The sequence below is a fragment of the Limanda limanda genome, chromosome 9, assembly GCF_963576545.1.
Source record: "Limanda limanda chromosome 9, fLimLim1.1, whole genome shotgun sequence".
Classification (NCBI taxonomy): Eukaryota; Metazoa; Chordata; class Actinopteri; order Pleuronectiformes; family Pleuronectidae; genus Limanda; species Limanda limanda.
The window spans coordinates 7,790,838-7,807,366 of NC_083644.1; the positions used below are offsets into that span (position 1 = coordinate 7,790,838).

The 16,529-nt window shown below is 43.9% G+C and overlaps 1 protein-coding gene and 1 non-coding gene across 2 annotated transcripts in view; one reads left to right on the forward strand and one right to left on the reverse strand.

Moving 5' to 3' along the window:
• Positions 1-2,677: 2,677 nt before the first annotated feature.
• Positions 2,678-2,748, reverse strand: trnag-ccc (transfer RNA glycine (anticodon CCC)). The gene has a single exon. It is a non-coding gene; the product is annotated as a tRNA-Gly (tRNA).
• A 2,235-nt stretch (positions 2,749-4,983) lies between these two features.
• Positions 4,984-16,529, forward strand: part of cachd1 (cache domain containing 1) — a 70,830-nt gene continuing 59,284 nt past the window's right edge. Inside the window, exon 1 of the mRNA XM_061078484.1 lies at positions 4,984-5,287. Coding sequence (XP_060934467.1) covers positions 5,036-5,287 — 252 coding nt within the window. The 5' untranslated portion in view covers positions 4,984-5,035. The remainder of the gene's footprint in view (positions 5,288-16,529) is intronic.

The window sequence follows — 16,529 nt, forward strand, 5'->3', positions numbered from 1 at the left end:
TCTGCAAGATCCAGAGCAATAAACAACATGCATGAGAGAGTAAAACTAAAATGTCCCACCAGCTAGGTTGGGCCTCCCCAAGCCTTTATCCTCTGAGTGGCTCTGACTTCATATAAAAAGGCCAAATAGCCACACTGAGGTTTCCAAAGCAGCAGATTATTGCAAAAGCTCAAACAGAGCAAAGAAACTGAATAACATTGTCATTCGTGTCATCAAGCTGCTAGAGGGAGTAAAAAGCTGAAATATTTACGAAAACCTCACATTTGTTCACGTGTAAATGTTTCCCTGCTACACCTGCAGACCCAGAGATCACACAATGAATCATGGGGATTTCAGGAAAGACTTTTAGAAAGAAGTTATTATATTAAGGGTCGATTTAAAACTTCAAGGAGATTTTTGCAAATGCACATTTTAGCACCATGCAACAGGGTACATCCTGCAGCTGTAAATCTATATTTTGGCTCTGTCTGGTGAGGAGATTATTCAAGTGACTTCTCCAACAGGTTGTCTTTGTGCCAACGGTGTTTTGGTGTTAACCTCCAGCTCCCTCTTATCGTATGCATGGCTCTTGATTACCAGGAAGGTTGTTGCGGTAAACGTCTAACAAGCCTCCACGTGTCAGAATCTCAACCCCTGTGTTTACTGATCACTGCAGTGCATGGGAACTTGCCTCACGGTTTCATTTGCTTTCGGCTTTATTTACACCGCATTGTCAAAGATAACCCACCCTAATAAAAGTATATTTAATAAGAGGTGTGCAACCTCCTGTAATCTGGCTTCAAATCTGCTCCGGGTTCACCACTTCCCCAGGTAACAAGTCCGACTACATCCTGGGCCAAATATTTCCGGTTTGCATGTCAGAAGAAATCTCCGTCCCAGGCTTTGAAGCCAGATGTGTCTTCCTGTCGTGCTTTGAAGAGGACCTCCCTGCATCTCAGCCCAGATCTCATTTAATAGATCCTTCACTGATCAGCCTCACTTTCTCCTCTTCTTCTCTTTATCGTCCCCAAAACCAGGCGGCTGCGTGGGCCTTCTCCAAATATTGCCAACGGGGTTATTCCTGTGAAATAAATCTCTTTATCTCTGTTAATGACGACCCCACATCCACTTTCTTTAGGTAATGACGTGTTAGTCTTGGAATAAACTCACCGGATTTCTTTCCACAGCATTAATCTATGAAGAGATATTTGCAGATATCAGCTGAGCAACCGTCTGAAAGTGATCCAGTAGAAAAAGTTAAAACTAATATTAGAGCACCTTAAACTGATGTGGTAACATTGCATTCATCACACCTGTTGATGCTTTTACGAGAAAGCAAACATGATCTATTTCGTGTTCTAAAAGAGGTGAAGATGTAGAATTCATACCACAGCAATCCTAATCAAATGAAACATGACTTTTCCATTTGTTTAACTGTTCTTACTTGATCTTAACGTTTGAACCGAGAGGACATACGCGTCCAGCCAATAGATATTTATTATTTCAGTGTGTTTTATCAGTATATTCAGAGCATTATCACATTATCTAACTCAAAACAGATTGATATACTACCTACATCAGAGAGGGTTTTTTCCGACACATCTCTTTGCCAGCTCTGTGAATAGGCTGCACCTGCTGCAGCACGGCACACATTCACTTATACGAACATAAACACAGACCTAACAGGTGTGAAGCAGAAAGAGCCGAGTATGTTTTTCAAATCCTCCAGACTCATAAACACTTCTCCGGCGGAGCTTTGATGAGGTCAGCTCTGGCTCTGCGGCCGAGTCGAGGGGCGAGGAAACGAACCAGATGATTTCAAAAACCTTCGCTGTTTGAATTTCGTTGGAGTTATTTTGGTCGGCTGCATGTTAATTTATGCATTCTTTCTAGTGCGTGCACAGGGGTCTTTTTTTTCATTTCTCCTGCGCAAATATTGCAACCAATTCAGGAAATGAATTGGCTGTTATCTTTTCTTCCCTTACAAATAAAGAACTCTCGGGTTCCAAGACAGTTTATAAATAAAATTGCTGTTGAAGTGAGAGTTGAAGGAGAAACAACACAATCCTGAGAAAACAGGAGTGTTCAGGGGAACTTATCGCGTCGCACACAAACACCCTTGAGTTCGTAAGTGTCTGAAAGCATCTGACGGCCGTGCAAACATCTGATGGAGTCGGCGGCCAAGGACGAAGACAAGCCAGCCCATTCAGGAGCATGGCACCGTCAGGAACTCTTTACCGGCTGCAGACCACGGCCGGCAGAGCTGTGAGTCGGCCAGCTGCATCAATTACTCTCACAAACAGAGCCATCCATTTGTACTGAGTCATGAGAGGATACAGTGGAAGCAGAAAAAAGAAGAAAGAACCACTGGTGACCACAATAACAATGTGTTTTTTCCCCCTTTTTCAGTTTGGAATATTTCATAAATTGATTTCTTCTTCTACTGGGATTGTATTCATTCTAGCCCTTCTAACAATGGAAGTTTTTTTTAGACTTGATTTTTACATCTTTTAATACCACACAAGAGAAATATATTTAAATTCTACAGATGGATCAGAATCTGTGTTTATTGCCAAGTAGGTCTACACGTGTGTTTAGATTATACACAAATATAAGATATAGCAAACAATACTACAAACCTTGATGACTCATGAGTTGTGAACTTATCAGGTTATATCTGATCAGTGTAGATATCGTATGTGCTGCCCGGGAATCGAACCCGGATCGCAAGAATGGGAATCTTGCATGATACCACTACACCAGCAGCACTTGTGTTCACCCTGAGGTTACACAAATATCATCGGCAGGATATTATGATGAGAACCATGCCTAAATACAAATGACTGGCTAATTAAACCCTCAACAATTTAATTTATTACATTTTTCTAAATGCCAACTCTTCAGCAAGTGAGGTAATATGACGTGCTTAATGCAAAAGGTGAATAGACATGACTAGATTAGTCTTATTTCGAACAAGCTAACAATTTACACACGTTATACAGTCGCCCCCTTGTGGCTGGCTGCAGTGCAGGCCATAAACCCGACCTCCTCCATGTTAGTTCTCACACCCTATAGACAGTTTGAGTGTAAAGAAGGTGTGGGTTTAACTGGGAAAACTCCAAGAAATTGCTTCTGCAAATCAAAAACAATCCAGGAGTTAGTGTGTGTGTTAGAGAGAGAGAGTCAGAGAGAGAGAGAGAGAGAGAGAGAGAGAGAGAGAGAGAGAGAGAGAGGTCAGCTGTTGGATGGGTTGAAGTGCTGTTCATCTCATCGGCAACAAGATTCTTTATCACATGAGCTTTTCTCTCTCACTTACATTTTATTATGCAGTCACAATGTGGATTATTACCCAGATACACACACACACACACACACGCACACACACACGCACACACACACACACGCACACACACACACACACGCACACACACACACGCGCACACACACACACACACACACACACACACACAAACACACACACACACACACACACACACACACACACACACACACACACACACACACACACACACGCACACACACACACACAGAGGCCTTCGCTCTCTCAGAGCTGCTCAGCTCGAGTGAAGTTTGAAGCTGCAGTGAAACTAAGAAGTGGATTCTAACAGGACTGGAGTCTCCGGTGGTGACCACACACTCTGCTGCTCTCAGTCACAGTCACACAAATTTAGTTTGTTTTCCCCAAATACGAATTTCCTTTGCAGATAATAATAATTGAAGCTTCACATTTTGTTTATGCATCACCAGTTTTATAAGAAACACCTAAAAGTGCATGTTCTCTTTATTTGCAGAGAAAAACATACAATGTTCCTGTAGCTTAAGGAAAAGACCAGGTACAGGACAATAATCCCACGACACGACGACAGCTATAGCTCCATATGATAACAACTAACCTCATTTTCAGACATGACCTGCGGAAAATGAGAATTAGATTTACAGAATATGGACACACCCATTTGTCCTCATCACCAAAAGCTCTCGAATCTCGCCGTCTTTCCAATTTGTCGTCTTCTACGTGTATGAAACCTCTTTTTATATATTTGTATTTTGTAATTTGTTTCTGTCACGTATTAGAAAGGACATCAATACGTTTTCTCACCTAGGTTTTTCCGGACATTTTTCCAGAGGTCTGGCATGAAAAGTTGTCAGAGGAAAAATGTCCAGGACAAAGTTCAGTACATGTCTGAAAGCAGCTTTACTACAATAAAGAAAAGACAAAAAATACTTTTTTTAAAGGCTGGAGGTGTTTTGGGGTGGGTGTTTGGGGGCCGGACTTGAACCCATGACATTTCTCACCACGGCCCTGCAGCCTGCATGTTGACCTTCTCTGTTTTGGCCTCTTCTTTCTCCAGGATAAAGGACCATACATGACTTAAGTATAAATAAATAAATAAATAAATGTATAAATAAATACAGAAATACATAAATAAAAAAGGAAATAAATAAATTAATACAGAAATAAATAAATAAATACGTTAATAATAACAGAAATAAATAAATAAATGTCTTCCACATTTATTTATTTATTTATTTATACTTAGGTCATGTATGGTCCTCCATACTCCAGCAGCAGTTTCAGGCACAGTAATTAAAACCCTGATCCATTGATCCAGAGAATCCAGGCTCCGGGAGGACTCTGGTGTTTCCACCATAGACTCGTTTCCACGCCTCCTACTTTCACCCCCACTGTGGTGAATCTCCGGCTCACACACACTCTCTCACACACACGGACACACACTCTTTGCCAGACTTCCAGGAGTTGGGAAAGACGGAACACGGACAACACGACAGAAACAAAACCCCCACAACACATCCTCGGTTTTACGCATGGATCTGTCCTGGTCTCCGGAGGGATTTCTACGAGGTGCAATGGTTTACTCGACTGGGAATCTCGGAGTCTCGAACGGGAGCCACGGAGCCCTCGTCCCCTCCGCTGCAAAGTTGTAAAAGAAAGTAGTTTCTCCTCCTCCATTGGGAAGTTTCTCCTCTTCTTCTTCCTCCTCCACCACCACTCGTTCCTCCGGCTCCGTGCGTCATGGCGCGCCGGACAGCGAGGGGACCCGGGGCTCACACGCCGGGCGGGAGCGCTGCTTTCCGGGTAAAGCACCGTGGGTTTCCCGGGGGCTCGCGGTCGTTTTCCTGGGGCTTCGTGTTGCTTTGCTCCGCGGCGCTTTCCTGTGGATTCTGCGGAGCCGACACGGAGTTTTCCATCCTGGAGGAAGCGCAGGTTCTGGCGGATCAGATGAAGAAGCTCTCCTCGCAGGAGCTGGGAGTCTTCACCATGCAGGTAACTGGGAAAAAATTATGTCTGTTTTGTTTTTTTATGTGTGAAACTGGGAGATCCATGTGGCACCTGGAGCTGCAGCCCCCCCAAAAAAGAAATGCCCTCTCCTGAGAATCCAGAGGAAACTTTGTAACAAATGTTGCTGTTATGAAACAATGAAGCTCTTTGGTTTCCACGTTGCAGCTTTGAAGTTGGGTCGCATTGATCTGGTGTTACTCCACTCTATAATCTGCTTTTGTTCCCTGACACAAAACATCCCATTTATTAATTTCCTTTTGCACAAGGACACAAATCAAACAATGAGGATCGTCCGTCACCTGCAATCACGATCATGTGCATCCAGCCATGAAGCAGCGTTTCCTCCTGTTTCCTCCCGGAGGCCTGAACCCTTGTGCTCATTAAATAACTTGATACGGTTAAATTGGGATCGGGTCATATGATGCACACTGGGGTTAATGATGAACACATGCCATTGTGCGGATTTATGAATTCAACTGGTTATGGTTTCCAGTGTGTGTGTGTGTGTGTGTAATCTGTGGAAGATGTGGATCCCCTTCATATCCTTCATCAGGAGTGGGTCTGTTTTCTGCAGCCTCAGAAAACCTCAGCTTTGAATTGATGGATAAATCCAGACAATTAGATTTGGTGAATGTGAATAGAGAGATTGTCTCCAGCAGCTGGAGTTGGATCAGAGGGCGAGCAGCTTCATGATGGGTCATCGCTCTGTTGATCAAATGTCACAAAGAAGGAGCAGGAATGTAAAAGATGGAACCAGTGATTTCCTGTTTTGTGCGTTTTTTCTCGTCATATGACTCAACTATCAAAATTGTTGCATTCCCTATTGATTTTTCTGTCAAACGACAGGTAGTTGTAGCTCGGACTCAAATGATTTTTGTGTCTTTAATGGGATTGGACATGAATCATGGGTGTTGGTCATTTTTCTGCCTTGTTTGAGACATGACACTCGTTATTTATAACCAGGAATCCCAGAATTTTGAAGAGCATATTCCTATTTTCTGGAAGAATTCGGCTGGTTTATTGATCTGTTGACTGACAAAAATGTCATAAGACAATTAAACATGTATTCCAAATAAATACCCATTTTCTCAAAGGTAAACATTGCCTATAAACATGAAGGAAAACCAGCAGATCCTCGCCGTCTGTGCAGAGCTGCACCAAGTCACCAAATGGCAGGAGGTGCAGGCTGCAGCAGAGCTTGGCGTGTGGTGGTGGTGGTGGGTGGGGGGGGGGTGTTTAGCACTTCAGAGGCGGAGCAGCTCACAGGCCCCGAACACAGAGGCGGCGGGGGGGCCCTGGCCCCAAATGGTGTTTCATCTTCTTCTGCTTCCACACACAGAGCCGCCTTCATCCCAGCTCTGGGAGTCGGCTTTGAGGGCTCCCTCTGATCCCCCCCCCCCACCCATCCCTGGATCCGCCTTTGTCACCACTCGTCCCTACCTGAGTCTCTGCTCCGTCTGGGACTCAGTTTCCTCCTCCCATCATTTTCTCTTTTGCATGCGTGTGTTCTAAAAATGAATCAATCCCTTTTATTTTCTTTCCATCTCTGCCTTCCTTTCTGTTGCATGCAAACAAAAATGTATCTTGGCTCTTTCCCCTCCTCTCACTGTATATTCAGTGACTAATTTCAATTTCACATATAACCCTGTACCATTATCATGAAAACACACATTGAGCGCCCCCCCTCCCCCTGTGTCATGGGAATCCAGTTGTGAGGCCGGCGTGTTGTTCTGTAAACTGTGAAAATCCAGCTTGGCTCGGAGAGAATGGGAGTCGATGGAAAGCGTGTGTGAGAGCGCCGGTCCCTGAGTGTTAAGGAAGGTGCATCCAGTGAAAACAGTTCTGCATCTGCCTGTGAAAACAACTGCAGGAATCCGTCGGCTCTGCGGACACCTGCTCCGTCTGCAGGTGTGTCCGTTCAGCTGGATCTCACTTTATCTCTCTGTCTCTTCCGTATTTTTAATCCCTATTTTTTCATGTTTTATTTTTGGGCCAGCGAGACATTGACATGCAAATTAATGCGTCACTGTTTCAGGAGACATCTGAAGGGGTTTTTGTTTTCAGGCGGATTTCTCCGTTTAAAGTGTAACTCTAACCCGCTCCACCCCTCATTCTCTGGCAGATGTGTAACTCGAGGCTCGTCCTGCCGCTGCTCCTCAGTCACTGGGTCAACCGTGTTCAATCTGTCATTGAGTCCGTCAATTACCAGGGGACGCCAGGGTGTTGACACTCTGCTCAGGCCGAGAGGTCAAGTTTTCAAAGCTGTTTTTTTTTTAGCACAGGGGGAGTTTTCTCTGGTGTACAGTTTATTGTTAAAAGCTTTTATTTCAGTAAAAGACACTGTTCTGCTACAATTCCTGTCAGTCCGATTGTTGACTCACCAGAAGGTGACTGGTCTATAATGGCGACAATTTAGGAATCGTTGCTTAAATCGGCCGATATATGGGTATCAGAATTTGTTTTACTCCCAAATATCTGTATCAGCCCTCAAGATATCCATATCGATTTGGTATTAGTCAATAAAATACAAGTAAGTGGTAACCATACCAACCAGTATTTGATTTGAGTTATCTGAAATGTAATAATTCCACGTTTTCTTTTACTTGGCTGCTGCAAATTCTCCCCAGTTGTTGTATCAGTGGTTCGTTGCTGACAAAACTCACAGTTTCAGAGAGACACTGATTTCTCTAGATTGTTTCTCAGTGGTTGTTGTGCAAGCAGACAAGTCGTCTCTGATGTGAACTAATGAGCAGTCAATGTCAGATTCTCTGTGGCTTGAAGCAGGAGGTTTCACATGTAAATCTGGAGTCGGGCTTGGATCTGAAATCTGAAATATGACCTCATTTCCCTTGGTCCGTGTTATTAAAACACTTCTGTCATGTGGGAACCTGCCAGCGGCCGAGCCAGGACCACGGTGCATGTTTCCACTAACAGCTACAGCAAGCAGGGTTTGATGACTTGTTGGAAATACAGCGAAACTTCAACGTAAAGACACACATAGTTTGTAAAGCCACAACAGGATCACTCCTCACTTTACTCAGAAGGTATTCACGCCCTATTGGCTGATTATTTGTGGAGCACATTTCCCTGTGTTAGTCTTAAGGGCCCTAATCCACGGAGAAGTGTGGTTTGTTATTGAGGTCGGCTCGACCAGGATCCCCGGCCCCCTAATTGAATATTGATAGTAATTTGAGGGCAGTGGAGGTTTTTTGAAGGAAAAGAGAAAATTGGTGTAGCTCTGGCTTTATAATTAGGCCATGATTTTTCTGGTTTGGGTTTGGCCCAAGGGCAACAGAGCCCAGATTCCTGCTTTGTTGTTTTCTTTCACTTTAAAAAAGCGACAATTTGATCAGGTTTTAACATTTGTAAATGTCTTTTTTTGTCCTTCCACCTGCCTTGTGTCTTATCCCCTCTCCTCTACCTGGTCTTTTGTCTGTCTCTGGGCTGTGTTCGTCTCTTTTCCTCAGTTTTGATTGAATCCGTGGCGGAGACAGGCCAACGGGGAGGAGTGGGGGGGGGGTTTGAGGATATACAGCGGGACATCAGAATTCCTGCTAGGTTCTCTGCAGCTCAGCTTCAAAGCCTTCTTCCCTTGCACTGCATTGCCAACATGGCTGTGTGCTCAAACAGTCAAGGTTACTCTGAGCCTTGCAGGCCCCCCCCCCCTCGCTCTACATGTGGGACTATTGCTGCCTCCCCCCCCCCACGCATGTTTGAATTTGAGTCTCTGTTTTGGGACTTCTTGCTCTTCATCAGGACTGAAATCTTAACATATTAGCTTCAGTTAAAAACCTTTAGAATCCCTACATGTAATTAGAGCCTCACCAATATGGATTTTCAGGAGGCAAGGCCAATATCGATATACGGGAGAAAAAAATTATACGATGTATATCAGAAATGCAGCAATTCCAAAGATGTTGTGATCAAACACTTAAACCAAGGAAATGCAATTGAGCCCGATATTTACACGTTAACTATAACTATAAAAAATAATACACAAATGTATAGATATCCCAGAAATCTTATACAAATGCACATCTTCATCATTCATTTAATCATAAAGCAAACACACAGATATCTTAATGCTTAATGAAAAGAGAGGACATGTTGAGAACACTCATCCAATGGGCAAATGAACACTCGGGTGTCAAATGTGAATCTCTAAACGCATTCCTGAAGTCGTCTTGTTCGAGTGTTTTTGTTCTTCCCTCCCTCGGGGCAGAGAGGTTACCTAACGTAAGCTACAGTTTCTATTTAGCTCCCTGTTGAAAATAATTGTTTTGAATATGGAAACCGAACTGCGGTGGATGATGGACACATTACATTGTTATTTACACCTCATGGATTACCTGGTGGATGCTCTGGGACGCTTCTCCTTCATGTATGTGTGTATTTGCATAAAGAGCAGGGAGGTGAGGTCCGATCCCAAGTGGTCACTCACGATGTATTCTAATACCAGGTGTGAACTGACGTACTCAGAGCTGTCCACTTGAGACTGGATCACCCAGTGTGCATGATAACACCAGGTGTGAATAGGGCCCAAAGCTAACATTAGCATCTCTAGCATCAGTTACTTTCTTTCCTTGTACCTAAATAGTCGCAAGTTTTTTCCTGAATGTGGTTTTGCATCTATATAGATATGAGCTAATTTCCATTTTCTAGATTAAAATACTCATATGCTACACTATGCCAGGAATGCACTAGCTAGTGGAACATCAGAATGTTTGCTTTTTAACTGCTACTTTATTTCATGCTGTTCTGTTATTGCCGCCAGACTTAATTTATTATTTTATGATGTATTTCTTGGTGTCTCACTGTGTTATTGGATTTTTTAGGTCCCACATTGCTGCCGATGCCTGAAGAACTTATAACTACAAGTTGTACTTTTCAGTTTATGTGGATTAATCCAAGTTGAATCTAGAAAGAACTTGCTAACTGGTGTCAAAAGTTGTTGTATTGTATGAACTTATTTCCAAACAGCACGTTTCTATATTTTAAAAGTTGCATTTTTGGATTGAAATTGAGGAGTTTTATTTATATATTCATATATATTTTTTTGAAAGAACAGGCCTCTCGGCTGCAGAGTCCCAGCGCGAGGGCTGCGGAGTGTAAAAGAACTTGGCACGACTTTCATATCTGTCTTCTAAATTCTTTGCCTGTCCAAAACCCGGGGATGTAGCCCAGTTCTGTCGACCGTTACCTTTATCTTCCCATCACAATGCGGGAGTGAACAGAGCAAAGGGCCGTGTTTCATTAAATGTAGGGCTGCCTGTGTGTTTTGGCCGGAGTCCAGGCAGCGAGAGGCTCAGGCGCCCCTGCTGTCCGGCCGCCTCGTGTCTCCAGCCTCCGAACGGAGCACACACCAGACGTTCTGAAGTGCTGCTCTCATACGGAATCCTGGTCGCCCCCATATTCCCAAATCAGTCTAAAATTTTGAAATTCTTGCGTAGAGTCATCCGTTGGTTTCACGATTGAAAAGCCCTTGGTCTTTTATCTTCCATCTGTGCTGTTTTTATCCACCCAGGCATCGTGTTTCAAGGTATTGCATTGTTGCTCGGGTGATCCAGAGAAAAATATGAACTATCGGATTGGTTGCCATTGAAATCTTTTTCGAACGTTCATAGTATCAAGAAGATTTACCCTTCAGTTATACCTTAAATTTCCACTAGTGGCATCAGCAGGCCAGAGTTTTGCACTTACTCTGCATCTGGACATCCTTGTGATCTCTTGTTATTGCCAAGTAGCTGAAGTTCTACATAGCGATGACTAATTTTTATAGGAATGTATTAGAAAGGTATTGGAACCCTCGGATGAAGTGTTCCCTTGAGGTCTTTTTGCGATATCTTGACCTTGGAATCTTAAAAAGTCCCAAGGTCAAAATTCCGTGTTGGTTTGAAACTGGTTGTCAGGGAACAGTTTTGGCTTAAAACATGGCAAACAAAGCTCATTGATTTTTACAATCTAAATTTGAATCTGTTATGGTTTGCCAAAATACAAAAGACTTCAAAAGATCCTGAATAATTTGATGTTAAGCAGATATTTTCAAAACTTTAGCACAGAGCTAAACGAACATCATCTCGTGTGAAACGTCTTTCTCCTCACTACCTGCATCCCACTGCTTTATTTAACTTTGTGCGCACGAAACCTGTTTAAAGAAAGATAAAACGAGAGAAACATTTCCAGGGATCTGTTTTCCTTTTCCCTCAGAGCTCTTGGACACCGTAACTCCCATTCATCTCAATCTGATCCCTTTAATTTCTCGCCAGTGTTAAGTACAGCCCTGTGCACCATCATCGTCTCTTGGCTCCTGCCGGACTGCGGTCAGGACGGAGCATGAAGCTGAAGTTCTTCCCTCTGCTCCAGCTGCTGCGGTTTAAATCTGTCTGTCCTGTCGTGGCTGAATCATTTATCTGACCGCTTGTTTGATCTGTTTCCCACATTGCTCAGCCGGAGAAGGCCTCTCTCTCTCTGTTTGGCCTTGACTGAAATCGGTTTAGCAGTTTCCTCAACCTTTTGTGTCTGCTGTTCCTTGCTCCCTGCTGTATCCCCCCCACACACACACACTCGCACTGACCTGCCCTGAAATGCAGAGCTTCTGTTAAGAATCAGGAATGAACTTTGCGATATCAGTACAACACACTTCAAACATTTGTTTTTCTCCAACTGCAAACATCCTGTCGTTATCAGCTGAAGCCTCAGATCAGGATGATCCTTGACTGTGCACGTGTCCGCATCTCTGTATTACCTCATTATTGTGTATAGAGCTGTATTGATCTGTAGAATAATGCAAACGTTTTTTAAAGATGCATACCTTCTTTATTTTTTTTCAAATCAATGCAACTGGAAGACGTTATCTTGGATAGTTCCAGGACCAGTTTGCTCTCATTGCAACACATGGATGGATTTTCACCAAACATAATATACTGACCAGTTAAACGTCAAGGTCACAAAATATGGTCTGAAAAAAACTTATTTTCCAAGATACCTCTGCAAAAGATTAAGCTGAAGAAGCATTAAAAGCTTGTATTGAATTTATTGAAAATGATTCCCCATCATATGATTTATATATGACCTGATGAAGAGGCCTCCAGACAGTATATGGTAGGAAAGATGTCCTCATATAATGTAGTAAAGCATTAACTTTGGAAAATGAAAGAGTTAAGAGACATTATTCACGTTATTGCATCGGTCCACCTCCTATTTCTTTAAGATAATTACCACGGAGCTAATGATTATTATCAGTACCGATTACTAACCGACCAATTATTTGTTTTGTGTTATTTTATCATAAATCACATATTTAGACAGATTTTCATTACGATATAAACCGGTTTAATCTTTTAGAACCAACTTTCTGTGTAGTGAAGCTTGGCTGTTTATCCTCATGCAGCCGAGCTCTGTAGGTTCTCAGTGAAAGCAGTTAGCTCCGCCCCTCTGCGTATTAAAGGGGAAAACTAATTAACTGGCTCTGTTTAATCAGCTCCTTCTCACTTTTTTTTAAATGATTCTCCCTTTCTCTTTTACCTCTCTCACTCTTTATCTCCCTTTCACTATCACCCACTCTGCATTGTCTTACTTCACACAGCCTCGCCCCCCCCCCTCTCGCTCACACACAACCCCCCTCAAAACACACAAAGTGATAAATGCACTCCACAAGAGAGAGAAAGAGAGAGAGAGAGAGAAAGGATCTTTATTAGTGATCCAGGCTTTGTGTTCCTTGTCTTCTTTTTCCTCCAGATTCCTGCCAGTGTTTCTCAGTTAGCTCCAACAGGGCTGACCTGGCAGCGTTGGCCGAGAGACCCGAGGCCAGCCCATAGCAAGTCAGTCCCTTCACCCGCCACAATGGGCCAGACTCTAAATGAACTTTCCCTGAAAGTGAGAGGGGGGGGACTTGTGGGGAGAGGCAAGGGGGTAGTTAGCAAAACAGCCATTTGGGAGGGCAGGGAGAGGAGAGGGACCAGCTCCCTCCCCCAGACATTTTGAATTTGTAAGGCCCCCATCCCCCTCAGTTTGCACACACACTCCTGCAGAAGAGGCTTTGCATTCTCGATGAGGGGAGAGTTGGATCTCTCCTCCTGTGGAGAAGCAGATCAGACTGTTGTTAATGCCTCCTTTCTCCTGTCTCTCTCTCTCTTTCTCCCTCTCATTCTCCTTTCTCTCTCTCTTTCTCTCTCTCTCCCACAGCTTTGTGTTGTATACACAAACCCACACCCCATTTGTTGAAGAGCGCTGTCTCTCAAAGTTCTCTCAAATTTCCATCCATGCTTGGTGCCTGTTTGCACTATTTCTGTATTTGGATAGGTGCAGTTTTTTCGGGGGTGAAGACCTGACTGTGCATATGCAACAGTAAAAGCTTTGGGGTTCTTCCTCGGGGCTGAGGGTGGTTGAGGTTGCAAGGGAAAAATGCTAAATTGGGTTCAGTGGTAGGAATGAAAAGCCCCTTTTATACAGGGATGCCTCTATTTTGCTATTAAGAAGAACCCTCGTTATGCCGCCTTTGCTTGTTTAAACTGGACCAAACAAGCCGGTATACTGCCTCCTACTTGTGTGATTTATTTTTTTGATAGCATGCTGGCTTTCTGGCATCAGAGGCGTGACATTTAACACAAGCATTGGCGCCTTTCCCACCATGGTGACTCTACTTTTTACACAGATTTAGATTTGGCTTAGGTTAGCCCTCTTCCAATCAAAGCACATCCATCGCCAGTTTGGAGCCAGTTCCTAATCTGGAACCAGTTCTTTGTGTCTTTCGACGGCCAAAGAAGTCGCTCTTGGCCAGAAAACTGGTTCCAGAGAGGCACCAGAAGAAAGAACCATCTACATCAGAGGTGTGTGTGTGCGTGTGTGTGCATGACCAATGAGACCAACTTCAACTTTTCTGTGACCACTTGTTATGGGGTCTCACTTCAGCGCTCTGTAAGCAAGACACAACCTTTGTGCTGAATAAAGTTGGAATATTCCTGCTTTGAACAGGCTGTGTAAAGGGGGCAATAGAAGAGTGTAAGAAGTGGTGTGCAGTGGTGGAAGCCAAAATATAACAGTTTCACAATCAAACCCAAAGCAAAACCACTGTCATACTACTGTGCATCCCTTCTGGCATGACGCTGAAGAATGATATGACACCTCTCTCACACTGGGGTCACAGGGTTTCAAAGATTCGCTCAGTTAGTCCAACGCCTCTCTTCATTAACATGAACTACTGCTACACAATTTGTTTTCTTTTTACTGTCTTAACTCTGTGTAATAAGTGCAAAGAAAGGTTCGATGAGTGTAGATGTCTGAACTCCTGAACCTCTGTAGGGTTTGGACGTTCAGAGTTGAGCTGCTGCCCTGTCTTGTGAAAGAGGACAGCTAGGATGATTCGGGCAGCTTATCAGGATGTCCCCTAGGAGGACACCCAGGGGTTGACCCAGAACTCAATGGAAGCACATATTCCACTGGGGAACGTCTCAGGATCCCCTAGGAGGAGCTGGAAAGCTCGGCCTGGGGATAGGGATGATTGACTCAGTTCTCAGCTGGTGGCCTCTGTGATCTGACCTTGGGTAAGTAGATCGAAATGGATGAAGGGATGGATGGATATTTTACTCTGAATGAACCAGGTTGGACATGTAGCCGGTGTACAATGGGGTTTGCAGACTCCTATGTCTTGATATTACAAGAAGAAGAAGAAGAGGAAAATCGTGTCACAATCTAATCATTTCTCGGTGCCTCTTGGTTTCCCTTCACACCTTGGGGTCTTGTCTGCCGTCTTGACAAGATGCTGCTTCCTGGTTTTTCTTTTTGTCTCTTCTCTCCACCACTGTCATCATCTTCTTTGCCGCCCTTTCCTATATCTCTCAGTGTAATTGTGTCTGTGGGTGGTGGACTGGTATGTGAAACTGTCCTGTGCCTTTCGTCTTCCGCCGGGTGCCTGTCTTTGATGACAAGTCGGGAAGTGGCCGAGGCTAATGACTTGAACTTTTGACTTTCTGCCTCTATGTCTGTAAGACAAGGCCGGTCCGAAGATGAAAAGAGATGCAGCGTTTCATTTTCTCTCAAAGAGAATGGGAAAGGGGGGGTGGGGGGGGCCTGTGGTACAGCTCGCTAATTAGGAGACAAGGATGAGAGTCAGGTCTGAGGGGTGAGAGGAAAAATGCAAGGAAACACTGAAAATGTCGTTCTAAACAGACACTTAAAGTCACGCTAAAGGTTCTATGTGTACGGAAAAGTCAAAGCTCTAGTCTCACATGGGTTCATCTGGACATATTCTCGATATTTACCTCGGAGGCTTGCAGGAAAAATTCAGGAAAATGTCCGGAGCAACTCACTCGGACATTTGTGTTCTCACATCCAGTCCTTCCCCTAACTGTCAGGACAGCAGCTTTACTCTATTTCTGTCGCTACCTATGCACACACATACCTCATATAAACACAGAGGCATATAAACCTCTGCACACAGAGCGACTGCAGCTGTGTTTAGCTATCAGTGTCCCCGAGCTCAGTTATGTGTCCACCGATTGAGTGGCTCATTTGATCTGGACTGACTCCTCAAGTAATGGAAGACGAGTATTAGGAAAACCAAACAGGTTTTGTGTTTAACATGGAGATGGGCAGTTTCTCCTGCTGGCATGTCAACATTAACCCAGATCACCAAGGAGTACGGAGAAAATCTGCTCTCTGTCTTTATCCAGAGCTCCAGTGTGTTTTTAGAATAAACAGAATGAAACTTCACATCGACCGTGTGGACATGGTTGGTTTCTTTCTGCCCTCGGTTCTGTGGTTTAGATTTCCTCCCCATTGTGATGTCAGCCCAGAAGAAATCTCATTTAGGTTAGGGCAGAAATAAACGAGCCCTTTAGGTTTTTAACTTATTCCTTCTTAGTGGCCAAATGATAACCATAATGCCTCACACTGGGTCCCAGACTCATAAAAACATATTGCTCTTGTTGCGTAGGGACCGTCTTGAAATCATCTTGCAGCACATTTTACATCTTGGCCTCTCGTGGAAGAAACTCGCCAGTTTTCCTCCCATTTCTCTCCCCGGCTGGCTCTGTGTTTGTGGTGTCTGCAGTTTGAGTTCACTGCCAAGTCGAAGTCAGTTTAAAAACAGGTGGTTGTTTGGTGGCTTGGGCAGATAGGCTCACCTGGTCTCTTTCGTTTACCAGGCTGTTTTCTTTCTCTTAAACCAAGCGTTATTAATATTACTGATGGAATCTTAAGCCCTGTGATCAGACATGACCTGAGGCTA